A 27469-nucleotide genomic window follows, 5' to 3' on the forward strand; every position below is an offset into this window, starting at 1 on the left:
TGATTTTTGTGGCACATTCATTTTGATTTCCAATGGAATTTGTATTTCTCTTACTGTCTTTTCCTCAGCGTGTTAAATGATAAGAAAAAGAACTCTCTCTTGTTTCTTTACTGCATTAATCCCATTATTTTTCAACTCATCATCAGTAGATTTGATTGCTGTTTCCTGTATGATTATTTTCATTCTCTCCATTGATTTTGTTGAAGATTGGAAGAAATATATATGGAAGGTTGCCAGGATTTCCACGGACTACAGAACTTCAAACAAGACAATCACCCTTCATTCTAAAGAGGAACCGGAACACTACTGTTAAAACAAAAACAAAGCGTCAAAATCAAATCAGTTGAAAGTCACTGATTGTATGATAAATGTCAGGTCACAAGGATCATTTCAACAGATTTGTGTGTGACCAGTGCTACAGACTTTGTCCTTCACTCCTTTCCAGAAACATCGTGCGTGTGTATGGGATTTCAGAAATTCCAAATTGGCCGCTACACTCAAATTTCCTTCCTTCAAAGGCTAAAGAAAATACATACATAGACTCTAATGTCCAAACTGCTGAGGAAGTGGGTCTTCTCAATTCCTTGCATTACTTTTCAATTTGACTGCATATCCATGTTTATTTGTGTGTTTTGATAGAAATTGTCATGTTTACTGTATGTGCAGGTGGCGCATCAATTTTCATTATTGCCTTCTTTTTAGAATATTTACAATTTTCAATATTAAAGATTGTTATAATTTTTATTAAATCCTCCTATGGACATGCATCATCATTGTATTAATTATCCTTAAATTGAGGCTGTATAAATTGAGCAAAATTACTCATTCTGCTTCCCTGGTATTTTGTGCATCCTGCAAAAATTGTCTAACTGTGAAAATTTCTCCAAAAAAATATTGCATGCATATATGTTTGAAATTTGATATTTAACTTTTTAGTCACTACTTTTGTTGATATAGATAAGGATTATCCCTTTTTCATTTTTAGAAAAGCATTCATTGGATTTGCTGGATTATCGTCCACTTCCTTAAGCTGCAGTCTCCCACCCATCCAAACACTCTCCTACTACTGAGATTCCCAAAACTTCCCTCTTCAATCCCATCAATCATATGGCATCATGTTTTGGGACAGGACAGCCTTGCACCAAAACAGCATCTTCCTTGCGCACGCAAGCCTTGCACCTCTCCTCTGGCTACATCGGCAGAGTACCACAAAAAGTAACTGGGCTCATTCATTTTTTTAAAATTTGTAATTAGTTACAAGTAGCAATTGCTATTTCAAAAGGGAACTAGTTTCAGTCGCAAAAGCAGTCACCATTACTTTTCATAAAACTTTGGAAAACTTCCAACAAGATTCATGCAGGTGGATCCAATGAATTTTTCCTAAAAATACAAATTTAACACACAGCTTTTGGTTGATACTTTGGCAGCGTTGAGTGCATAGGAATACGTCAGTTCGCACAAAGTAGTTGTTGGTGTACGCCAGTGGTGCAGTCATAATGGGAAAATAACTCCTACAGTGAAACCTTTGCCTTCAGTGGAACCTAAGTGAAGCGGAAACTTGGCTCATGCGGAAAATATTGTTGGTCCTGGTGGTCGCAATGTGGTATGTATTACGTGCATTGGTCCCTCAGTTAAACGGAAACTGTCAAACGTGGAAACTGAATCGATTCCCGAGCACATGCTTCTAGGTTAAGTGGAATCGCAACAAACAATTCCGCAGACAGTTTTTACCGTAAGGAAATAAAATCCAAAAATTTTTTTGTAAAGCCTTCTCCCTGGGAAATAATCCTCAAAACGGAGACAGCCAAAGGTGTCTTCATTCACTTTGGTCTGCATCATTATTGACTGACATCATGTTGCGGGAGGGTCTCAGGACAATATGACATCAATCTTGACCAAAATACTTCCACATCTCCCAAAAACTTGATTTAATCCTCCTCCAGTCCCTAAAATTTGCATATATATGCAAATCCTTTTCCTATTATATGTACGAATTAATTATACTTCTTCTTATGTAGTCAAATACAAAAATGATGGTATCCCATTCCATGTTTTTATGTCACGATTGTGTGCCTATTTTCAATTCAGATGCATTGCTGAGGATTGGCTTGTACTAAAGATTACTAAATATAAGGTACACTCCATTGTCATCTAGCCTTGTGTTTGACCAAGGCTTAGGAGTTAAAGTGAAGACTATTGCTTTCACTTTCTTACTTAGTGCAGTCAATATTGGAATAATTTGGATGGCAGGTAAAAGTTTCTAACCACATATAATTTTATGCTGGCAAAATTTTGTAACTCCTGGTGAGCATGAATGCATAAGAAATTGAATGAATGATGAGTAGTTGCTGAGGCAGTGGGTTATTGTTGATTTATTTTGTTAATTTATAATATTCTGCATGTTTAATATATCTGGTATAAAATAAAGTTTTTATTTGAGATGAATCACATGTGGATGAAGGTGCTCTTGACTTCAGGGCATTTCTCATTGTTTTAGGCACTGCTGGCAAGGCATCAAAATTCACTGCACCACTCGGATGTCCACGGCACCAAGACAAACGGTCAGTTTTGCAGGAGGCGCCACCGCTCCCGATCCTCTTGTAAGAGCATTAGGCCACGGCGTGCTGCAGCATTGTAGCGCTGACTCAGCGAGGCATCCGTCAACCTTGGTATGTGTCCAGTGTAGCCAGCAATGGGAGGGAATTCTGGTGATATGCTGCACGCTTGTCAATTGAGATGTTTTAGGAAAATAATCAACATCAGCCTTTGCAGAAGTGTCATGTAAGTTATAGTTTAAGTTTAATGCTAATGTACAGCTGACATATCAGAGCTAACATATTTGTTGAGTATTTCAGTCCTGCCTTACGAATGCTGGTGAAAGACACTTCGACTCTGCCACAGGAAAAGATTTCCTTGGGCAGGGGATGGAATCACAGACTTGGCCACTCATGTTTAATTGATCCCTGTGGCACTTTACCTAGGTTTGCGGTGCTAATATTAGACGTTTGCAGTCCATCAAACAAAGAACCGCCAAGGAAGTATGAGCTTCTTAGAAGCCATTAACAGTGATGTACCATCATTTCAGTACTAAAGACATGCTTGGCAGTAATTTCAAGCCTGCTGCATGAATGGAACTAAAATTCACATTGCCCTAGGAAAAGATTTCAATGATCTAGGAATTGAAGCACAGATCTTTGTGTAATGATGCTACTAGACGAGGCATCTTGGCTAGGCATAGGCCAAAGGCCAGTGGCTCCATTCCCTGTTGGGGGAATGTTTTCCTGTGGCAATTAATGTGAGAGACAACATTCATTGAAGGTGAAAGGTAAGTAATCTATTGAAGCAATCACATGGTGAAAAGCATGAAAAATATTCTCAAATATCAGTTCATATTTATATTGATTGACATATATGCATGTTATCTAGACATGGCTTTTCTAGTTTAAACTCCTGTTTTTCGTTATTCTTGCCAAAAGAGGTCTCTCACTCAACTCAATTCACATATCTATTAAAAAAAAGGATATATGGCAGGAAACAAAAATAACCATAGGAAATAAGAATAAAATTATGAAGCATTATGGAATTTTTGTGCCTGATAGTAATTTTAAATTTTGATCGATGAATGAGAGTGATGGAAGATGAATTTCTCAGTGGCTTAGGTTCTGGTGGTGATGCTATGTATCATGCTTACGTATTGCTTGAAAATTATTTCCCCATCCAAGTTAATGTTGAGTTCATTGCAGTGCCTCAGCATTGACTTCAAATTTCCTTCTCTTGGCGAGGGTCATAGAAATACATGGCTAGTGTTTCTTTGTAACTACGTAATCCATCTCCCTTAATCTGTCCACTTCTTTTAATGGATTCCAATTTCAGGGTTGAATGGCCACCTTCATTGTTTATGATTTGAAGCCCATGCTTAACCACTAAATGTCCCATTGAGCCCAAATGTTTTCTGCTTTATTTCAGACTGTATATATAAAAAGATTAAAAAACGATGCTTGCCAACACCCGCATTTGAGGGTTCATCAGTTTGTCGCTCTCGCCAACATTGTAACATTTACGTAGCCACGGCCGCTTTCAAACGAGTTGACTTTTTGCCGTCCACGGCATGGGCCCATTCTTTCAACTTACCTCAAAGGTCAAACGAGTCGAATCGTGCCATTGAGTGCAAAATGATCTGCTGAAGGCAAAGTTAGACGAGCAACAGGATTAGGCAACACTTGCGGAGGGTGGTGTGTTGAGAGAGAACATGGAGGAGGAGTGGGGACTGCAGTTAACAGAGTGTAGGTCAATGATGTAGGGCGTGCTTTTCAAATGCCATTTTGAGGCTATGAAGAAAGTGTCAACATGCATCAACAATGGGGAGATGCAAGCATGCGATGCAGCCCATGTGACCATGGGCCAACCGGAAGCCATCGTGGAGGCCAAGCAAGAGGCCAAAGAAGTAGTAGTGCCGGAACCATTCAGACTAGGTTATGCTACAGCACCCAAATCATTTGTCCAAAGACTGTGACCATCAGCATGCAAAGTGCAAGGGCAAGTACAGCATACATCAGCCATGCACGTAATGATCGTGCAAAATTTGTGGAAGAGGAGGAAAAAACATACATGAACAGGAGCAAGGGATGGAGGACTTAGGGTTTTTGTGTCAATAAGCTGAGGGAATAGGTGAGGTAAGGGTTGTGGATCATGGCAGTTACATGGAAGTTGAAGAAATTGAGGTTGAGTATACACAGAGTTCACATGGAAAGTCAGTCATTATGAAAGTATGTAAATATACATGGGCAAAGGACATTTTGATGCAGCTGGATGGAGGGACTAAGCTCTAATCAATGGCAATGAAGATGTGGAATTGAATGTGTTGAGGTGAACAATTGAATTCTCATGTTATGGTTGCTTCATTAAGTGGACGTGATATGAATGTTTCAGCAGAAAGGTAAGTGTCCGTTAGAGATAAAGGAAAGGTTGAGAATAGAGTAGTGTGATGGTTAAGTGGGAATTCATGCCGTTGTTAGGGAGGGAGTGGTTCCTGGCTGTTTGCCAATGAGAAGAGGGGGACTGGCGACGAGGGGAAAGAGCGGAAGGAGTTGAGGGCAAAATCTCTCTGTGTTGTAAGAACACGAGGAAGGGTAAACATGGAGTGCTTTATAGCTACCATGGTTCCAAAGGAAGGCCCGTCTTTCACAAGGCCTTGTAGTACCTTTCACAAGGCAATGTAGTGCCTTATAGTTTATGAGATGCTGTCACAGAAGGTTTAAGAAAAAAGATCCAGGAAGGGAGATGTGTGAGAGAGTGGATAGGTCTTTGTGGGCATCATGTCCTGTGTGGCGAATACCTAAGGAAGGTAAGAATAGTTCATGATTGCATGCGTACAGTCAATCTTAATATTGATCACCATTCATTATCCATGCCAGAGGATATCTTTAATTCATTTAATGGTTGCAGTGAGTATTGTAGTCAATTTTGCTGATGCACATATGCAATAATTGGAGCTTGGTGAGAGGACTCAAGATATTAAGGTGCTGAATGTGTGTTTGGGTTTGGTAAAGCCAATTACCCAGGTTGCCACATGGTCTGGCAAGTTTCCTAAATCCATCTATGCAAGTGCCGCAGTGGTTGCTATGTCTGTCTGTGATGGACCATATTCTTTGGGAGTACCATATAGGGAAAGCTTTACATTGACAGCGCTATTACTGGAGGAGAAGACTTAGAGGAATTAAAGAGAAATTTGTGTTTTGGGTTTTAAAGAATAATGAAATATATTTATCTGCCTATCAATGAGAGTAAGCTCTAGTTATTTGTTCCAGAAGTGAAATTTGTGTGTTTTGTGTAGGGCCCTTCTCATTACTAACCACAGCATCAAAGAGGGTAAAGCCATTTGAGAGCGTGATGTGCAATCGAATTAGTCAGAGTTAAAGGCTTATATGGGAATGGTAAATTATTAAACGAGGTTCATTCCTTTAGTGCTAGTGCTGCTTTAAGGGCATTACATACAGTATTTGTCTAAATATAGTCCTCCCTTTTTTTCCAAAAATGCCCATGGTAAAAGTAAAGGGGTGAATATATTCAAATGCATTTTTTTAACTTTTCCCGAAACTAAAGCCTCAAATTAGGGGGGGGGGGGGGTGCTGCTATATTCAGAGGGGGACTATATTCGGAGAAATACGGTACATATATGCTTTTTTGTCCGAGTAAGTTCCTTGAGAATGCAGTGGCTAATTTGAGGAGGCATTCAATGTATCCAAACGAGTACATATGCACTTATTTGTGAGCCAATGCGAGTCAGTTTTATTGATTCCATTAACATCATTGTCCTTGCCTCTGACACCTCACCTATGGACATGGAGGCTGTGCTGGCTCTGAAGGGAAATAAGAGTCCTCTGCAATTTTCGTGTGACGTTCCATCACCCATGCTCGAAAGCGATGATATTCACGGATATATAGGGAGGCTCTGTTGCCATTGTGGTTGCCCACACCAAATTCAATAAGTTCTCAGTGGGCAGCAAATTCATTCTAATGAATTATAATGCAGTTATGAAAATTTTGTGATAGCACCAGATAGGATAAGGTCAATTAAGTTGACTGTGCTATGTTTGCAGCGCTGGGCAGTCACATTGAGTAATTACAATTGTGTCATAGAGTTCTGCAGCACAAACAGAATGTGTCCAGCTGATGCCTTGTCATGTTTACCACTGCAAAAAATTGCCAAGTATTTCTGCTATTATACAAATGAAGTGCTTACGTCACCACTTAGCAGTGAAACAATAATAGTAGAAACTGACTAATGCTAAGCCAAGTTAAGTCCTTAGTTCTTAAAGGTTGGCATGAGGAATGCCCTGCTTTGTATTGGTCTTAAACCTTATTGTGATGTTAGATTTGCATTTTCTATAGCACAGAAGTGTGTAATATGTGTGCTGATAAAGTCATAGTTCTTATATTGTGCTAAGATTTAGGATGCTTGCATAGTCACATGAGGGCCATCCAGGCATAGTGCAAATGAAACTTAAGGCTTGGTCTGTAGTGTTTTGGCTGGACATGAATAAGGGCATTGAGTGATTAGTCAATCAATGTGCTCCTGGTGTTCAATCCGATTTCAGGCATGTTTCGGCTCAAACTGTTCCATGGGGAAAGACTCTGCATCTGTAGGAAAGAATTCTTATAGACTTTTTCCCTCTTACTCATGTGACTTACCTCTTGTGAGTTGATAGCAATAGTAAAGGAGTGGAAGATTTTCAAACAATACCACTACCAGTCATATGAATGAACAACTCAGCTTTTGCTTTGCTTATTTGGATCCACCCATTGAAATTGTTAGCAATGATGGGCCACCATTTTGTTCATTGGAACTTTTTGATTTTTGCTCCAAAACCTTGATTTTAGTTTCTATAAGAGCATCTTATCACTTAAAATGGATTAGCTGAGCACAATGTGGTCACAGTTGGACAAAACCCTTGAGAAAAACAATGGCTTGAGTCTGTTGCTATGACACTGGCAAATTTCTTCTAACCATATTGTATCACCCCATGTACCACCACCAAAAGCTGAGGTAATGCTGGGTTATGTTCCTAGAGTGTTGTTTAATGTGGTTAGAACTTATCCTATTGGTAGATGCATCCATGCAGTGGTTCACCTGCTCCCACTGTTCCTGCACCCTCGTGTTGCTCAGCATTCTGTTGTTGAGCCATGTGCTTCTTCCCTTTGGCAGTCCTGTTCGTCCTAATCATCAAGTTCTCACAACCATCCGCACAAACTCATTACATAGACAATGATATATGTATTCAGAGAGTAGTTTCTGTTCCGTTTAACTTTGTATCACTTTAAGTTTTGTTTTGCAGTGTGCCATCACATATTTAATAAATTTTATAATGCTCTCACAAAATATTAGAGAAGAGGCAGAGTGGTATTTCAAAGTTATGTTGGTGCATATAATTCTGGGGTCCTATTGTGAACTCCTTGCAGTGGACTCTGCAAATGGTGCCGCGCAGTCCCAAACGCTGTCACCGCCTAAAAGCTGTTAAAATTAGTTGCTGGGCATTGGCACACTGTAGCTCGGGGGTTAATGAGGATGAGAGGATAAAGGGGGTTTTTGCCTTGTTTGAGTTTAGCTGCCATTTTCGGAACAAAATATCTGATATGATACAATCTTGTAAGCATCATGTTTTGTGTTTTTTACAATTCAAATACCTGATTGATTACAAGGAATGTAAAATTGGATCAGTTGGACACCTAAGCTTTTATTGTTAATAACATTGATTAAACAGCCCCAGTCACAGAGATTACTAACCCTGTTTATGGCACAGAGAAGCCAAGCTTACAATCATTGGTGGAGACTGCCCCAGAGCTTGTTCAGTGAATATTACCTACTTTTATTTATTGCTTGGAAATTCCTCATGTTAATTACTTTCATCCTGATCTCTCTCAGGGTAGTTCGATAATCTATTACTGATAATTAAAGTGTCGTTGGTAGTAATGCAAAGAATTTGATGTTGGACTTCTGAGTGCAATTATTATTTGCCCATGAGTGATAAACTGACTGTGTTGCCCGTGTCTAGTCATCACACTCATATTCATGGGTGCATGCAAGCAGCAGGGGTGGCAGCTGCCCCTGAACCAGCCAAAGGTGTCTTCCAAGCAAAAATTGCAAAAGTCTTAATGGAAATCAGAACGGGATCGAAATGAAAGTTTTCTACAAATATTCTTTAAAGCCACAAAAAATGGTACAAGACACAAAACTAAAATAAAATTTTTTTTTTCAAGCATACAATTTAAAAAACTAGGTAATAGAGCATCTGTTATAATAAAAAAAAATGCTGGTTTCAATCACCTTTTCCATGCTAAAATGCTACAACTTGAGCGTCCCCCCCCCCCCCCCCAATTTTTATCCTGGGGTATGCCCTTGCTCATATTATCATCTACAGCATTTATTTAACCCTTTCTAACCTACAGTTACTTCTAGAAGAAATCAAATTTCAAGATTTCTCATTTTGAAAACTTTCAATGCTCTCAATCATAATAATTGTGGCAGATAAATATTTAGTCACTAAAATTGACAATACAAAATAATACGTAGTTTAGATATTTCCTAAATAGAGAAGAAAATGTATACATATTTGATGTTGCTGAGAAGCAACATTGGGTTGTAATGGGTTAATGATCATAAGCAAGTGGGTGCGAAGTTAGTTTATTAAATAATATCACAAAGTACAACCTTTGTGTGCATTGGTAGTTTTATGTATTTGTGTATAGCAGGAGACTGTACTATCCACATTGTGTTCATCGCAGGCACACACATTAACTATGAGATTGTCTGACTGCAGGTGTGATGCAGATGGATTGCGGGAGATGGGGAGCGAGAGGTGACTCCAGGAATTTTTTATATAATATTTATTATCCATAAAAATCTCATTCTTGTGTTTTGCACATTCCATTTTAGCTTTTCATGAGAAAGCCTATTAAACCTAGTGATTTAATTCTAATTCTAGTCGCTTCTGTCATAGTGTAAATTATAGTTTAAACAATTGTGTGAAAATCTTGATATAGGAAAGTCATACTCGAGGTAGCTTCCTTCTAATCACGCTTGTGTTGCCTTGTTGGGTCAATGGAATGGTCAGTTTTTGTTCATGCATTTAATCGGTTCTCCGGGAAATACTCGATAGATATAAGTGTGGATAAAAGAAAGCTCAATGATTGAAATTATTTTGAAGATACTGTGAAAGGTATTTCTAACATTTCTATTTTATAGCTAAAATCCTAGATTTTTTCCATGAATGAAACATATAATGGGATCAAACAACTAACTATTGTACTCACTATGCAAAATATAGAATCACTCGTGAGAATTTCATCCTTGAGAAAATTACAGAAAGCTGAAACAAATTATGATCGAATTTAAAAAAATAAGTATTTTCCTATGTTAAAAATGGAAGAATACCAACCTGCAAATCTCCTACTCTAATGAATCTCTCATGTAATCTGTCAGTCAAGAGGGCATATTCAAATCAACTGACTGTCAAATGGCCGTGACGCTTTTCATCCTCACCCACTGATCCCTTCACTGCCCAGCGGTACATCTCCAATTGGACAAGTAAAAATGGCAGTAGGCGGTATGACACTGCTGGCAGAAGAGAAACTCCGTCTGGCAGAGACTCGCTTTTTTCTTTCAGCCCCCCTGCTGTTTTTTAGATGACAGTGCACTGTATCTGGTTAGAAGGATGAAGATGGAGACCTCCAAAGAATACGTGTTCGTTAGATGACCCATGATCCCAGAGAATTATTAAGTGAATGTGAGCAACAGTTACTTGACCATTTTTAGAAAAAATATTTTGCCTCAAGAAGCCAACAAATGCTGGAATGGTTTTTTGTGAGGTGTACAAAAAAAAGACTGTATTTGCTGTGGAAACACCTCGGTAGTACTTCTTTGAATATTTTGGCATTACTAAAAACACAGCCTCACTGAACACTGTCACATTTATTGTAAAATATTTTTTGGTTCGTCTTAGGATTTCCGAAAGTGGGGAATGCTACTGTCATTTGTGGATTGGCTAATTTGGGTGGAATATGCTCGCAGTTGATGGTGAGGCAGCATGGTGAACTGCTATTGTATCAACCAAATGTTTGTGACATTGGAAAACATTTTGCTAGCTCGGCGTGGTATTTATTTTATAAATGCCAAGATGAAAATGCAAAATACATATGCACGAAATGGACTTATGGTACCTAGTGAAAGTATGGCTAATTTTGCTCTTCTTAACATTTTTATTAATATGAAAGGCCATTATCATGGTTGTTGCTGATAATATTCCCTCAGAAAGGAATCATAGTGTTTAGAACTTGATTTTTAGTTCCAGAAAAGACAAGTTTTACAAAAAAACAACAAAAAATTTATGTAAAATTTTTATGGTTTTCAGTGTCAATGAATGAAATCCAAATGATGTTTAAGTGCCATTTGTGCTCCAGGCCATGGATGCACTCAGTGGGGGGTGGGGGAGGGGGGGCAGCTGCCCCCCAAGAAGGAAAAATAAATTTAGAACAAAACAAAAGTTTTGAACAAATTTTCTTTTGAAGAAAAGTGAAATTATTAAAAGACAGGGAAATAAGATAAAAATCATAACCTTTTTTCAATCAAATAATTATAGAAACTAATAAATCACTGTCCTAATCCCCTTAAAATTTTAGTTTCATTAACCTTTTCTGTGCTAAAATCAGAGGTGTCATGATGCCGGAACGCCGTTCAGGCACTGGCTAACAAACAACATATGTAATAATCAAATATATAACACTTTTATCAATTATTTTGCCTCAAAGTTTTTAATATATATTAGAAAATTTGAAGCAAAATAATTGATTGAAATATCCGAAACCAAAATAAAGTTTTTTATAATAGAATGTAAACAATAATTCTTAATAAAAAAATAAAGAGTAATAATGCACTTCTAAAAAAAGTGAAGGAAAGTGCGCTCGGGAAAAAGTAATAATTTTGCCATGACGTCACTGGCAAAAATATTAAAATTTAAACCACTATGGCATCCCCCCCCTATTTTTGATATTGGGTACGCCCTTGCTCCATGTTGTTGCTTTCAGGTTGATATATATCACTATCGCATACTCATTACGAACAGCTTAAAACAATGGCATTCAAAGGAGAATCACACGTTGAGACCCTGATTACTTTTTTATCAGCAAGTCATATTTTTACTGCAGAAAAGCTATTGCGTAATGGAAGAGTCATGGCCTCAAACATTTATCCAGGTTTCAATGAACATCCATTGGATGGGGTCACCACCCATTACATATCGGAAAAGCCAATTTGAGACCATGATCATTTCCTAAGAAAGGCCTTTGCTTCTCAGTTAAAGACTATAGTGTATGTATTAGAGTAGAATTAATGGATTAAACGAGGTTTAGGTGAGGGAGATTCTTAAGAAATTTAAATAGAGAATATACCCTATATGTACTTGTTTTCTTTGATGGCTGTAATGAAATAAATAAGAGCAATTAAATGAATGAAATTAGATATGCAGGATAATTTGCGGTTATCACCATATTTTTATGCCAGACATCAAAGAATCAAAACCAAATCCTATGGCCTTGCTCAGCCGTGTGTTGATCAAATTAAATTCCCATTTGCCTTAGCATGAAAATTATGTTTGTGCTGTGAGTCTTACACCCATTGAAACACATGCTATTGTCTGGAATTGGTTGTTAATTAGAGCTCTTAAATTGTTTCCTGTGTCAATTATACTTACTTAGACTTAGTGGGTCCTACTACACTTGACCTACATTTTAATAGCATAGTATCTTTTTGATGTCAATTTACACCTACCTATGTATTTATTATCACTTTCCGGTAAAAAAGATATTTTTGGTGACATCTTTTTTCATAAAAAATGATAGCTTTTTTATATCCAAAATAATATCGACCATTTATGTATATCATTTGATCTTAAGTACCTATGTATGTATGACTTTGTGATACCATTTAAATGCCAAAAAAGGGAATCATTTTTTCGTTGATTTCTGAGATTGATTTGGTATGCTGCTTTGAGGAGTGTTGATCTGGCCAAAGTTTGTCCATTTAATTTTACTTTACCAGGCGATGTTCAATTAGAATCAGTTTTTCATCATCAACAGTCATTTCAAATTTGATGCACAGGGTTAGTTTTTGACATCACTTTTCCATCCTCTGTTGTGTTATCACATTTTGATATCCAAAGTGACATTTATATTAAGATATCACCTGCGGGATGTAAATATTAGAGTAATAAGGTGTTATTCATATTTTATGTCCTTCAGGTACAAAAATGACATATCATGCTGCTAGGGAAGCTTCTTCCTGTCAGTATTAGTTGTTATAGCAACTACATAATAGAATTCTATCCGTTGTTTCATGCGCATTTCCATGTGTGCATACAGCAGCACGCCTGTGTCAGGGCGTAGACTCTTGTACATGCTAAGACTATATTTTACTTCTTTTTCGGAAGTTCAAACTAGAGCAAAATATCACCGAAGTGCTCACTCAATTGCTCTTGATTGGAAGACAATATTCAGTGATTTAACCGGTCAGGCCGCTACATTTATCCAATAAAAAAACTCCTGAAAAACCTTTTAAATAATCTGAAACTGATGGATTATTTCTCAGTAAGTTTAACATGAATAAAATTGGTCATCTTTAATTCGATAGCTTCAATAAGACTTTGGAATCTGCTGTCTGGGTCTTTTGCAAGCTACAGAATGTTCTTCTTCATTGGTCGTCATCACAACTTCATTTTCTAATGAAAACATGGAGGCCTTCTATGCTCCCCCTTTTTTGTTTCTGGTGAGATGAATGTTTGCGTGTGATTTCAAGGTGTTAAGCTTCAACTGCGCCATCCACGCTCCCGCGTCTTTAAAGACCACGGGTCATTGGGCCGTCCCCTGCATTGATCCTCACCTTTGTATCTATTTTTCTCCTCATATTCCCGCATGGACGCCCTCACTTGCTCGCGTGGTCGTGACGAGAACGTTTTTGGGGCGCTGCGTGCCCTGTGGCTGCGCTCCCTCTCCCTACGCTCGCTTTGCTCCCTCAGACGACGACCAAACTCAGCCACACTGTCGTCCGCTGCTCTCTCAAATGACTTCCCATATCTGAAGTTGAGTCCTGGAATATACCCTGTGAACAATTAAATTCTAATTAAGGCAAAGTAGAGGTGGACTACCAAATGTTCATAAAGGCAATGTTAAGAATATAAGGTAAAATATCGGGGAAACAAAAGTGTGGAAACCAAAATGAACTTATGATCCTTTAATGACAAACACAGAACCCTGGTTGGTGAAAGACACATAAAAATAATATTAATGCCCTCATTATTTACGGGAATAACCACTGACTAGCTGGAGACATCACCCACAAGTGAACTTGCAGATCAAAAATTCCACTGCTGAAAAATCATTTGCCTCGACTGAGAATTGAGGCCAAATCTCGTGTACTGTACTCGTGGCAGGTATTCCACCACTTGAACTACCTAGGCATCTCCTTCCTTGGTGGAGTTTGGTGTCATTAGATTGTTTATGGAGTCAGACATACAATGCAATGCTCTTTAGTGCCACAGACGCGAGGCTGAGAACACTTACACTGCCTTTGCGGAATCGTATGTCTAGCAGCATCTTGCCCTCCAATGACAACAAAACTCTGACATTGCCATGGTAGCTCAGGCAGAAGAACACCTGGCGTGGTTTTGGGTTCAATTCTGGTCAACGTACGTGAAAATTTTTGAGCTACACTATTTACACAATTTTTGGGAGCCTCGAAGCAAGAATCGTTTTTTTAAATTCCATTCTTTTTATATAGCATGCATTACTCATAGCGTTAAACTATATATGTACTCAAGTAAGAAATTCATTCTATAGTACGTACATCAATCATATTTGGTGCTTAACTTAATACTACTTCTATTGTAAAATTATGACTCCTTATTTAGGACTTCTCAAAATTTATCGCTTATTATTTTTTAACAGCCATTGAAAGGACATGATTTTTAATCCAAAGTGTATCTTCAAATATATCACTATCTGGTACAGAATCTTATAATCATGATATCATTACCTTATTTACACCCCCACTTCTACACCTTATCATACATTGGATATGTACTCAATATCAATTGAATATTTGAGACTAAGAATGACGTTTAAGCACTCATCAATTGCCTAAAGTCTTCTTACCAGGGGCTTTTATTTGAAGACTGGCTGACAAAAAATTATGATTTTCCTGCCATGAGTGATTTTCATTTGGTAAAATTCTTTAAAACAGTACATATACATAAATGTTTGCATTTCGATGGCACAGAATCCAAGGCATAAGTAATGCCTGCGATTGATATTGTCTGTGTCTACCACTGTGATGTTTATTAACAAGGGATCTTTTATGATCACCTCATATTGGACAGGAATGTTGCCTGTTCATATTCTCTCACCCGTGTAGCCAAGGATGAAGCGACGACTCCTGTGTGGATCCGAGCGTCCAGTGTGGTCGTGTGTGGCTCCGTTGTGGTCTCGGTGGGACGAGGTGCTTTCGGACACTCTGTGCTGCTGTGGAGGGCAGGAGGGCAGGGGCTGCTGCCGCTGGATCGACAGCGGTACTGCCGCCGTCAGTGAGTGGAGGTAAGGCTCGCCAGACGTGCGGTGAAGGTGAGCTCCTCGCTCTCCCATTTCCTGCGCAACGCAATCGCATGAGACAAACCGCTCGTCCACCAATTTTTACTTAAATGAGAGTTTGAAAAATAAGGAGGCACATATTTCCACCTTCTTCTGGAGCAATTCAATGCCAAATATCGATTGCTTTAAACATTTAGCCGATAAGTTAAATTCATTTAGAGGTAGACTCATTCCAAGTGTGTCACCATTTCTTAGCTACATACTCCTCAGTCTTGAGCATGGGTCTTGCGTGTCGGTTTGTTGTTTACTTTTTTCAATCAATCAGTTTATTTGTCGTTAAATGATGTAAAATCACAATAGACATCCCAGATTTATACAATAGAATATATTTACAATAGAATTTTGTGTGCAGTCCCTCCCCACAGTGAAAGGCTTGATTGAGTAGGTAAACCAAAACTAAAAAGTCATCACTAAATCATGCCAATTTCTTGTTTTTATATTATAGAATTATTACGGGATGGTAAAGAGAGGAGCATTTTCTTTACATCTCATCTAACTCATCTGTCCCTTCCATAGGACAAGTTTAGTTGAAATTATTGGACATTTTTTCACCTCTGAGAGTACTGGTGCTTGTCAAAAACTCTCACTACTGTTGGCGTCAAAATGATGTGCCGCTGTACTTTGCAAATTTATATCTGGGCTTCAGTGTACACTAAAATAATGAATGATACATCATTCATTATCAGGAAATGTTATTCTCAATTCTGCTTTATTTTTTGTTTTATGAAAAATTCCAAAATGTAGTTACGCCAGTCAGTGGCGTAGCCAGGGGGGGGTGGTCCGAGGGGTCTGGACCCCCCCCCCGAAATATAAAAACACAATTATTTTCTTTCATAAAATAAAACAAAAAAGTTGAAATTTCATGAATTTAAAAAAATTTTCTTTGACAAATGAAGTTTTTTCGATAATGACAAGTGTTAAAATTACTTTAAAACCCATTACTTTTTAGGACTCTTTAAAACCCATTACATTTAAGTACTCTGTTTTTCAAAAAATGTCCCCCCCTGGTTTTGGACAGCCCCCACCACCCCCCCACCGCCGAACGAAATAGGGAAATTGCATACTTTTTATAGACAGTATGCTGATATTCTACAGTAAACACTTAGTACCGCAATAAACTTTTTCCGCTTAAAATTCAGTTTATACACTAGAAAATGACTCCCAAAAGTCCCTGGCTACGCCAGTCCAATATAATTAATGACTCCGCGCACCGTGAAATTAGCCGTTTTGTCAACTTTATGAACTTCGTAACTCAACCTAGGGAAAACTACTACGTCTACAACATTCATCTTCACAATAAGTTGCAAACATGATCGTAGATTAATCTTAAATCTAATTATTTAATTTAATCTAATATTAATTAATCTAATTAATTATTAAAATGGCTTTTGCATATTTTTAATAGTGCATATTTTGTTGTAAAAATAACAACAATGTTAAATAGTATTTAGTCCTACAGTTTACACAGAAAGAAAAAAATTAATAGAAACACATCTCTTATTTATTTGCAATTTTCCTATGATCCAAAAATACATGATTTATGTGGAGTATAGATTATACATGGGCACTTTAAAAAATACTCCGGAGCAAACGAATGCTGGGTTGCCACGTCTTGCGCACGAAACTTCGCTTCCGGTAACCGGCACTGGCCCCCCGCGGCGGGGCCCCGTATGGCAACATGGCATTTATAGAATTTATTTATAATCACAAATATCAATATTTTATAGATTATCGATAAAATAAAAATAAAAAATAAACTAAGAAGTGTTTCTATCAATTTTATTTTTCCTTTCCGGGTAAACTGTAGGACTAGATAATGTTTAAACATTTTCGTTATTTTTACAACAAAATATGCATTCTAAAAATATAAAAAAGTCATTTTATTAATTGGCATTAATTTTTGCAACTTATTATGGAAGATGAATGTTGTAGACGAAGTAGTTTTTCCCAGGGTGAGTTACAAAGTTCATGAAGTTGACAAAACGGCTAATTTTACGGTGCGCGGAGTCAATTTATTGCACTCGCGTGACTACAATTTTGAAATTTTCATAAAATAAAAAAAATGCCTACGTGATAAAGAAAAAGCACCCTAATCTTGATAATTTCATAAACTACAAACATTAAGTGAGCTGTTGCACACAGAATTTCAAAAATAATGTTGAGTCTTCGGTCACTAAATTTCAAAAGAAAATAAAGAGGAATTAAAAAAATCAAATTTATGCAAACAAGTTTAACTAGTTTCCCCTCGTTTTCAGCAGTCTGAACTGATGTCTTATTCTGAAAATCTGGCCAGAATCGAGAACAGCAAAAGAAGTGAGTTCTTACATTAAAATTGGGGGAGTTTTGAAAAGCCGATGGTATTCATGGTAAAAATGACGCTGTTCGTCGCATAGAGTATTGAAATGAGACAAGGACACATATGCATTTGAAAATATTCATGTGGGTGGTGAAAGACCAGAAACTTTTACTAGCTATGATAGACTTGAAATAGCAGGTGCTTTGGTGGCTGGTGCTGAACACCAAATGGACGACTTCTAAGAGATAGAGAAAAGGGAGTTTCGGAGGACTGGTAGGTGGATAGTGGCTATATGCTACAAGATTTATAAATTATGTGAGGAATGTAATGGACGGGAAAACAACAGGAAAAGTTCCCCAACAAAGACCTTGAAAATGTGCATTTAGTTAGACTATTACATGACTTACCTGGATGATTTCCTTAGTGTTTGCTCCATAGCGCTTCCCAAAGCGGAACTTGAGCGTAGGGCAATGTCCTGTGTACCTGAAAGAATCGACAGGATAGCATTATTAAGCTTTAAATGGATTTCAAATGGGCTCAGTGGCCATTCTTTTGTTATTGCTGATTGCGGTAGGCTTTGGAGGATAAAAGATACCAGTATTCTTCCGTTTTTGGGTCCATAGACTATTTCTGAAGCTATTAGGGACGAAAAATTGACAACCTAACCCCTTCCACAGGTAAGTCGATGACGTCAATGACTCATTCAGAGCGGGTCACCGCTTCTCAGGAGCTCCTCAGCCTTGTGCATGGTTCGTTGTTTTTTGCACTCTTGTTTGGCATTTCTTTCCATCCATGTCAGGTTTCCCCTGAACGAATTACCACGAAACGTTACACTAATGACGTCATTAACTCATGAAAAGTGGGTAGCAACTATTTTGTTTTCGCAATTGAAAATTACGAGCTGAATGAGGAAGGTTTTATTTTCGTTGTAACTTATCTTTCCCTTTCAACGCTTCAGAATTTCCTCTCCCAGTTGAATGCGATTGGCTGATGGAGTGAATGACGCACGAATTGACGAAGTACAATTTCCTCATGAGAGAGTGAGTCCATCGCGTGAACACATCCATCTGTTTCGGCCTCTCGCAAAATGCTTCGCGAGGTTCGTTCAATTACCACAGTATCCACAAGAGCTTACGAGTCGCATACTCGAAAATGTGCTGAAATCGAAAAAAAGCAGGCCGAAACCTAAAAAAACGTATTTTTTCAGCAATGAACACTCAAATAATTTGCCAACAACATGCCGCTTTCACGCATTTGTTATTAGGTAAGCATTCAAATTAACAGTAAAACATATGGGATCAAAGTTTGAAGGGCGGTGAGATTTCACCTATAGGTATCGGTTAACAAACAAAAGGGGGTCCTTGATTTGGTTACGTGTCAAGGTACAGTGAGTGCAAAAAGTATTCGGACAGCCCTTATTTCCGGCCACTGTCGCTATTTTGACTCAGTTGCACATGTTCTTCGGACTTAAAACGACTAAAGTAATATCACTGACTGCTCCGGCGAGGTTTACGAATTGAGAGAAGAAAAAACTGACTCTACTTTGCAAGAAATTGAGTCTAACCGATGTACGTGGAAAACTTTCGCGCGTGAAAGGTATTCGGACACACAGATCCCGTCGATGATTTACCCGCGTTTTTCGGAGCGCGCGCGCGCCGGTGTCTGCACGTTTGCCCATCTGAGTGCGAAAGCTCATTTTTAGACTCCGCAATCAATCAGTGCAGGCCAGTAAATTAAATAGCTGGACGACCTAGGTCAACTGTGTACCGCGCAGTAAATCGATTCGGCAAGACCAACACGTCAAAAAGCCCCGAGGCGGAAGTCCACGGAAATCGAGTGACATTGAGGACCGATTCATGGTGCGGGAGATCGAGAAGGGCCCTTAGGGAACTGGTGACCTACAGAGGCGTGGTGGTTATGCAATTGTGAAATCCATCCGGAATGTGTTGAAGCAGAACGGGTGCCACGGCCGAGATCATATTTATTATAAGTTCAAAGTGCAATAAAGACTATTGCAATTTGAACTTATATATTGTTTTTTGATTTTATTGATGTGGTGGTGACGTGGATCATTGTAGCCCTCCGGACGATTTGAAATCGATCTTGGGCCCTCGCATTGAAAAAGGAGATCTGCTCTAGAGCACAGGGATCGCGCGATTTTCACTGACCAGATCAAGCACAACATATTCTGCTCCGATGATCGTCAAACTCTGTGGCGTCAGAACAATACCGAGCTTGATCCCAATTTGATTAAGATCACGGATTAAGTCTTTCTTCACCGGATCCCATACGCTCGCTGCATATTCCAGGTGTGTCCGGATGAGTGCGTAATGGCACCTTTATTTTAATCTCTAATGCGAAAGTCTTTCCACAGCACGCTTGACGAATACTATCGTCTCCTTCAGGCCGCTTGCCTTTCGGATGGGACGTCCCTTCGGTTTAGAGCAGGCCAACGCTCACGGAGGTTTCACTTCACCCTTATGACCTATTGACCATTCAAATGGACATCCAGTACTGTCAAAAGGGGACTTCAGTCGGAAGTTTTCCGTCCAAATGCATTTTGGGCGGCTGAATCCGAATCGGAAGTTTTTTTTTTAACGGAATTCATTGACGAAACATTTGCAAAACATGGAGAAAAGGCCATAAAATGTCTTTCCTTTCGGAGATAATTTTTCAGTTCGAAATTATAGTTCATAAAATTTCCTACAAATTTTAGTCATATGATATTTTTCTCTATGAACCGTTTCGACTCCAACACCTCTTCAAAATTGGCGTATTTTCTCCGCAAAAAATGTTTTTTTCGCAAATATCTAACATAAACTAAACAGTTTTACTAATTGTTTATAACAAGTTAACGACAGTTGTATTTATAGTTTAAAATAATTGATTCCCCTGTGTTTTCCAACGATGAATCCTATAAAACCATTATTTTCCTCAATATATCAAATATTTTGCAAATTGCAAATTTAAAAATTAGCAAAAAATCGAAACTTTAATGAACTCTAAAACTTTCAAGACTGAAATAAACGTGTTTTATTTCGATTATACATTCGGTTTTCACCTATTGCGTTCCAAATGCGTTGCCATACACGTTATTATCGCCAAATTTTTTAAAAGCACGAAGAAAGTGAGAGGTGGATATTTGGAACCTTTATTGCTAATAAATTGCGAAAAAATCGTGAAAACTTGTTTCATACGTACATTTCATAGGCGATTTTCTGAGCGTTTGTGCAGTGTAGGTATCGATATGTCCCGTGTTATTTTATCGAATATGATTTTATTCTCCATGGAAACCGTGCTAAGGGTAGGCATCGAACCAAACTTACCATTGAAACGTAAGAAACATATTTTTAGGAATGGGAATAAAATCCGCTGGATATATATTTCGACTGTTATAGAGCTCTAATATTAACTTCTTTAGTTCGCGTCAGGATTGTGAAGCTTTGCCTAACGCGGCTTCTATTAACGTGATATTAACTTCCACGCTCTGCGAACGCGGCATTATGATCACCCATTACGAGGTTTCCCTTGCGAATGAATTCAAATGAGGAAGAAAGGTTGAATATTCCTTCAGCGTGGATTCACTCTGCGTATTCACATCGCATCAGCCGCGTACGGCGAAGAATCACAGCATTTTCATAGAAACCTGGGTTCCGTTCGTGTAGGTGACGTGTTGCATGCTGCATCGAAACGATTTGAAAAGGGAACATGAAACGAACAGCACCCGTGGTCCAATAAACTTGTAAAGAGAACAAACTTTGTTAATATCGTTCACTCTTCACTAGGGTGGATGAAAAAGGTGAGTGGTTCTTCAAAGACTAGACCACAAGCGCGTAATATTATCACAGGGTATTGTTTTCTTCCCATCTCGCACTTACGCGATTCGCAACTTACTTAGAGATAATTTTCAAGAAGTCACTATCCGAAGGAAAGTTACCGCTGGACTGGAAAATTGCAAGCGTTACTCCGATATTCAAAAAGGGAAACAGACATGACCCAGGGAACTACCGTCCAATGTGGATGACATCGATTATAGGCAAGATACTTGAGCATATCATCGTTAGCAATATCATGACTTTCTCGGACAGACATAACTTCCATCTTGACTGTCAGTACGAATTCCGAAAAGGTAGATGATGCGAAACACAGCTCGCTCTCTTTCTTCACGACACGACGTTCTCAAATCTGGTGAATCGAAAAGACAAGTTGACGCATATTTCTAGATTTTAAGAAAGCTTTGGACACTGTACCTCACAACAAACTTTTATGCAAATTACAGTCATGCGGATTAAACGAAACAGTTATAGACTGGATACGGGACATTCTCAGTGATCGTAAACAAAAAGTAGTTCTTGACGGAATTAGCCCTGATGTCGTAGAAGTTACAGCAGGTGTTCCACAAGGAAGCGTAGTCGGCCCTCTGTTGGTCACTATATACATTAATGATCTCTACTCCCGCATCAGCAGTAAAATACGTTTATTTGCTGACGACGCTGTCATATATCGCGAAATTAGTGATCACTGACCATGAAATTCTATCATCGGACTTGGACAACGTTCATGTGTGGAGCCCAGAGTGGGGACTGGAACTTAATCTGAGCAAATGCATGACGGTACATTTCTTGCGGAATTCGTCCAACTCTAACCATGTTTATGCAGTGGATGGTGTTAACATAAAGACAGCATACGAAGTAAAGTACCTGGGAGTTACGATAACCTCGAACCACATACAAGGAATATTTGCCGCATAGCCTTGAAGAAATTGGGATTCGTCAAGCGTATTGTGGGAAGATTATCGGATGAGAAAGTAAAAGAAAGGAGCTATTTCGCACTCGTCCGACCGCACCTTGAATATGAAGCGAGCGTATGGCATCCTGTGCAGATATACTTAATCCGCGAACTGAATAAAAGACAAAGGAAGGCTGCGCATTTAGTCAAAAACTGCTACGGGCGTTCAGACAGCGTTACCCAGATGTTAAGCGAATTAGGCTGGGAGCCGCTTGACAGTGGCGCAGCGAGGGGGGTGGTTTGGGGAATGAAACCCCCCACAGAGCTCATAGAAATTTGATGTATAATCCATTTTACTTAAGTGGATTAATATTACTAATAGAATAGTGTAAGGATTAATAAAATATCTCTCAGAAAGCCGGAAAATTCACCATTTTTAACCATTTATATTAAAATTTCGCAATTTATTAATCTCGCACCTACCGTTTATCCTGGTGGGTATTCCATACCTCCACACACCCAGGTATTAGTTGCACCTAAACCCCAGCCTTAATTCCTAGCTGCGCCCCTGCCGCTGGAGCCTCGGAGGCTGCGCGCTAGGCTTAGATTGCTTGAACAATTGAGAATGGATATCTTCGAGAGCATAATATTGGAGCCGCACTATATTTCCAGGTCCGATAGAAGCGATAAATTATGAGAGATGTTTTGCCGAACGGATAGATACGGGTATTCGTTACCTATTTCCCCGAACCATAAAGGACTTTAATTAACGCTAGTCCTAACGTCGTTAGAGCACTTCTTTTTTTATCTGTTAACGGCTGGTTTCCTAACACCCCCTGCCACACGCCTTTTAGGCGGCTTGTGGGGTATTATATGAGTAGATGCAGATTCTGTTTGAGGGTGTCGGAAGGTTTAACCCTGGAGCACCATCTATCCTCGGCTGCTGACAATTTGGCGCTGCAATCGTTTCTTGGAGTCAGTCATTCCGCGTTCGTCGCGTCCGCTGTTCGGAGGCCTGTGTGTGTGTGTGCTAATCGCCGTGGCTGCCTGAGGATCATTTCGCACGAATAGCCTCTGCCGTCCGTCGGGTGGCCTCGTTTTCGGCGCTAGTGGTGCAACAAGTGCGTCAGCGGAGCCACGGGTGTGCTAGGGCCCCTCTCTCTCGTGTGATTATGGCGCCCAACTCGTCCTGCCCCTGCTCTCGCCTCCAGTCGACACGACGAGTGAGTGTTTGACGATTGAGTGCATTTGGTGACGCCAGCAGGGCGGATCGGCACCAATTGTTGGGCTGGAATATGCATTTATCATCATCATTGGTGTTGTCAACATCAACTCGCTCGGCGTGCGATTCCGCGAGTGGAGTGCTGCTCACGCCTTCGAGTCACGTGATCGGGTAAGTGCTCCTATCCTAATTACAATCCCTCTATTTCGGAAGATCACTTTGGGCGTCTCCACTAACTTCGATGACTATTATTCGCAACTGCAAACATTGGCAGAACGTGACCTTAGCGACATCAGGCGGTTACTCTCAAAAGTAGACCTTGCTGGAATGTTCTTCAAGATCAGTTGACCAGTAGTGAACATTTCAACTCACAGGAGAGGCGAAAAATCTGTGTGTAAAGAAATGTGATTAATTGTAGTGATGGATGATTGATTGGTGTGGAATTAGGTAATGTCCTCTTTAATTCGGCACCGGTGTTCGCCTTGACGAGAATGGCTCATCAGTGTTTCGGTCAAATTTTGATAGTAAATCGGTACGGACGCACTGCGATGAATGTGGGTCGTCGAACATCGTTGGTGGAGTTCGTGGCCCTCTGGCGATCGAAAACCATTCTATCCTGTACTGCAGAGTGGGAAGGAAAAGATGGGCGTAGCCTGCTAATCCCTTATTCCCTGAGTTGCAATATCAACGCTGTATTATCAACTTGCTATGGCGAAAATGAATGGTTGAAGGTCGTCACGAATTAGAATCTAGATTCCTCGTGGATTGCGGCAAAAATAAATAAAATTCTCGGGAAGCCGCTCGTGTGAACATCATTTCCCCTTTCCATCGCGCGCCAAACTGCTTTTTCTATTCAGTATACGTCATTAGCTATTATTAATATGGGTATGTAATATGTGTGTCCGAGGCTTTGTAGTTAGTAAAATTTTCTAAAATTAACAGAATTCTGGGCATATTTTTGTGCTAGTAATATTTTTCATGCATTTTGTGTTGCCTATATGCACGCTGGAAATGTTTTATATTATCAGTCAAAGTTGCAGAAAGTGCGGAAATGGCTTTTTTTCACGTTTTTCTCAGTCTCACATTACGCGTAGTAAAGGTTATGCCCGGGGATTAAATATGAAATAAAACTACGTGCTGCACTGATATTCATGAAACAATAAAGGGCAAGGGAATCACCACCGATTTAATTTTAATTCTAGCTCTCAGGGACTCTGAGAAGCAACTTATTTCTCTCCTGAGCTATAAATTCGTTAAATTGGTGATTTATCGTTGACTTGTGAAAAAGTAGGCGTTGAGAGCATTCTTCTCGGATTTTCACCTGAGATTATCATTAGCGGTTTCAAAAACAACATCCCAAACAAGGGCGTACCCAGGATCTAAACTAAGGGGCTAGCCATGGTTGTTCAAGTTATAGGTAAGATTTAAGCATGGAAAAGGTGAATGAAACCAGTGGCGAAGCGAGGGGGGGGGGGAATTGGGGGATAAACCCCCCCAGAGCTCAGAGAAACTTTTAAGTTTAATCCATTTTACTTATTTAGATTGATATTAGTTATAGAATAATGTAAGGATTGTAAAGATATCCCTCAGAAGGCCGCAAAATTCAACATTTATCTTAATTTTCTTCTCGGGGAGGACCCCCGCAACTCCCGCTTCCCCTGGCGGGTATGCCATGCCGCCTAACTCCCCAGTATTATTTGTGCCTAAAACCCCCCCTAGCCTTAATTCCTAGCTGTGCCCCTGAATGAAATCAACATTTTAAGGGAACTGTACCAGCTATTCATTAGTTTTTAAAATTATTTGCTTGAAAAAATATTATTTTCCTTTAAGACATTTGCGATTTTTGCTCTGGTGGGCAGCTGACCCCTCCTGCCCATCGCTGGGTACGCCCATGGTTTTGGGGCGTTAAAACGGAGGCCTTCCTTGCCTCTCCATTGGACTATAGATGAAAATAAACACATCTTTGCTCACCATTGTGACTACTGTGAAAAATTAGTTTACGTATCACTGTAAGCTTAATCGTCAATTTTATGTTTCCAAGAGAGCAGAAAAAAGTACTCTTTCCTTTTCCACTCAGCGGTTCTCTTTGAATGGGTTTAGAGTCAGATTCGTAGTCCGCCTGACTTACATTCATATACGAATGAGTGAGCAACGCATATTTTCCGCCGCCCAGAAATATATTATAATTACTAGATAAGTTCATACGCCACATTAGTATGGATCGTGTTAACGGCCAATGGGCTTGTATATCCCTCACAGTTTTCTTTAGCTTCACTACTAGAATAAATAGCTTTTCGACTACGAAAATTGAAACGAATAATATTCAGAAGTAAATTTTAGTGAGAATAAGCGGGGGAACCTTCGAAGATAAAGAGTCATACGTTTTTATTTTTTGCGTAAACTTTAAAACTGCGGGCTTAGTAGTAATTTTTTATGTTCTATTGCTAATACCCTCGCAAAAATAGTTTATTTTCGCCTAGATGAATGCGTTTAGAAATCTATTAAAACAAATCCATTAGGTATAAAAACAATTTCTTTTGATTATCATGCATATCATCTGTATTGTGGACAGTGAGCCGTGTGAGGCACCTGTAATAAAATCGTAAATAAAATTCAAAATTTTATTACCATATTGATTATTCTCCATTATCTAATGTTGCGCCAAAACAAATACCAGATAATCAAGTCATGAATAATGTTATATGAATGCTTCAATACATTTCCTGATTCATGAAGGCAATGCGGGATATGCTTGTAATGGGATAAACTCGACTGATGGTGGGCAGGTAGGTGAAACTTTTATCGAAGGCGATTGTGCGTGGCCACTTGGCGAATTCATGCGCTACAGCAAACACAAATGCGCAATGCGACTAGAGTCATCTCACAAGCATCGCCATTCAACTCCCGTCACGAATTCATTCTCACCCTGGCGGGGGGTGAGAGAGTTATGGCCACCGCGTCACCAAAGTCGCCATTCAAAAACGCCCGAGGGCCTCGAAACTCCTTTCGACCGACACGCAGGGCCTCTTGCTCGAGTGTGCCTGTCGTCGTTGTTGTTTTCAGAGGGGGCAGTTATTTGGGGCAATGTACACCTATTGAGGCCCCTTGCATCTGGACGAATGCCTTCGCTTTGACATTGCGACGATTAGTAGCATCTCTTGCACATCTTCGTCCGATGCAATGGTTCTCCTGATGTCGCTGAATGATTCTCCCTTCTCCAATATTTATCCTTCGAGACTGATCTAATGGCCACAGCTTTCTCTCTCCCTAAACTTTTCCTTCTTATTAATGTTCATGTTGTGTTCCTGAATTACTTTAATTATTTTCCGTGAATTCTGTAGATCGTCTTCGCTTCCTGCTACGATAGCGTAGGGCCACCACTCGGAGTTCGGGCGAACCACTTTTAACAATACGTATTCTGTGCCTTGGGGGGTGTGCCGGTCCTTTCGAAAGCAAGAATAGGTGTGGGAAGGAGGGGGGTTGCGGATTGGGTAGTGCGAAAAAAACTCAAGTCACAAATTTTGAGTTGCTATAGCGCGGAAAAGTTGCGATACGTTAATAAAGGAAAACAAAAAAAGAGTTATTAAAATCTGGTGTCATCTTTCGATCACGAAAAGCACCTAAAAACGACGAAATGAGAATTATTATTTTTTTCGTAGTGTAAAAAAGAAAATTTAATATTTATTTTTTTAACGATATAGCAGAAAGTGATTACAAACAGACTAGATTATTATAAATATATACCTATAAATGTTAAAAAAAGTTGTTTCCGATCGCGCAAGATCATTAAAAATGTATAAAAGTTTGCTATTTAGCCGATTTTTCAGAGTTGTGTAGTAATTAATTGAGGTAAATTTTAGTGAAGTTTTAGGTAGCCCTGTAAATCAAAAAGAGAAAAGAAAATTGACCACTTAAATTGAAAGGCAAAATCGCAATTTAAAATGGTGCATGATAAAACCCTGTTGAAACCGAAAGTGAAGATGTTGTGGTTTTAAATGATGCAACGTAAAGTTCATCAATAAAATTGCAAT

General features: G+C 39.2%; 1 protein-coding gene across 2 annotated transcripts in view; it reads right to left on the bottom strand.

The window, feature by feature from the left end:
- Positions 1-2348: 2348 nt before the first annotated feature.
- LOC124154732 (protein FAM166B-like) overlaps positions 2349-27469 on the bottom strand; it is a 75610-nt gene continuing 50489 nt past the window's right edge. Inside the window, exons 2-5 of one of the 2 annotated variants that reach the window (XM_046528625.1) lie at positions 17896-17971; positions 14952-15189; positions 13430-13648; positions 2349-2723 (exon numbers count right to left, since the gene is read on the bottom strand). In XM_046528625.1, coding sequence (XP_046384581.1) covers positions 2563-2723; positions 13430-13648; positions 14952-15189; positions 17896-17971 — 694 coding nt within the window. In that variant the 3' untranslated portion in view covers positions 2349-2562. The remainder of the gene's footprint in view (positions 2724-13429; positions 13649-14951; positions 15190-17895; positions 17972-27469) is intronic. The other variant, XM_046528627.1, reaches the window with a different exon arrangement.

The sequence above is a fragment of the Ischnura elegans genome, chromosome 2, assembly GCF_921293095.1.
Source record: "Ischnura elegans chromosome 2, ioIscEleg1.1, whole genome shotgun sequence".
Taxonomy (NCBI): Eukaryota; Metazoa; Arthropoda; class Insecta; order Odonata; family Coenagrionidae; genus Ischnura; species Ischnura elegans.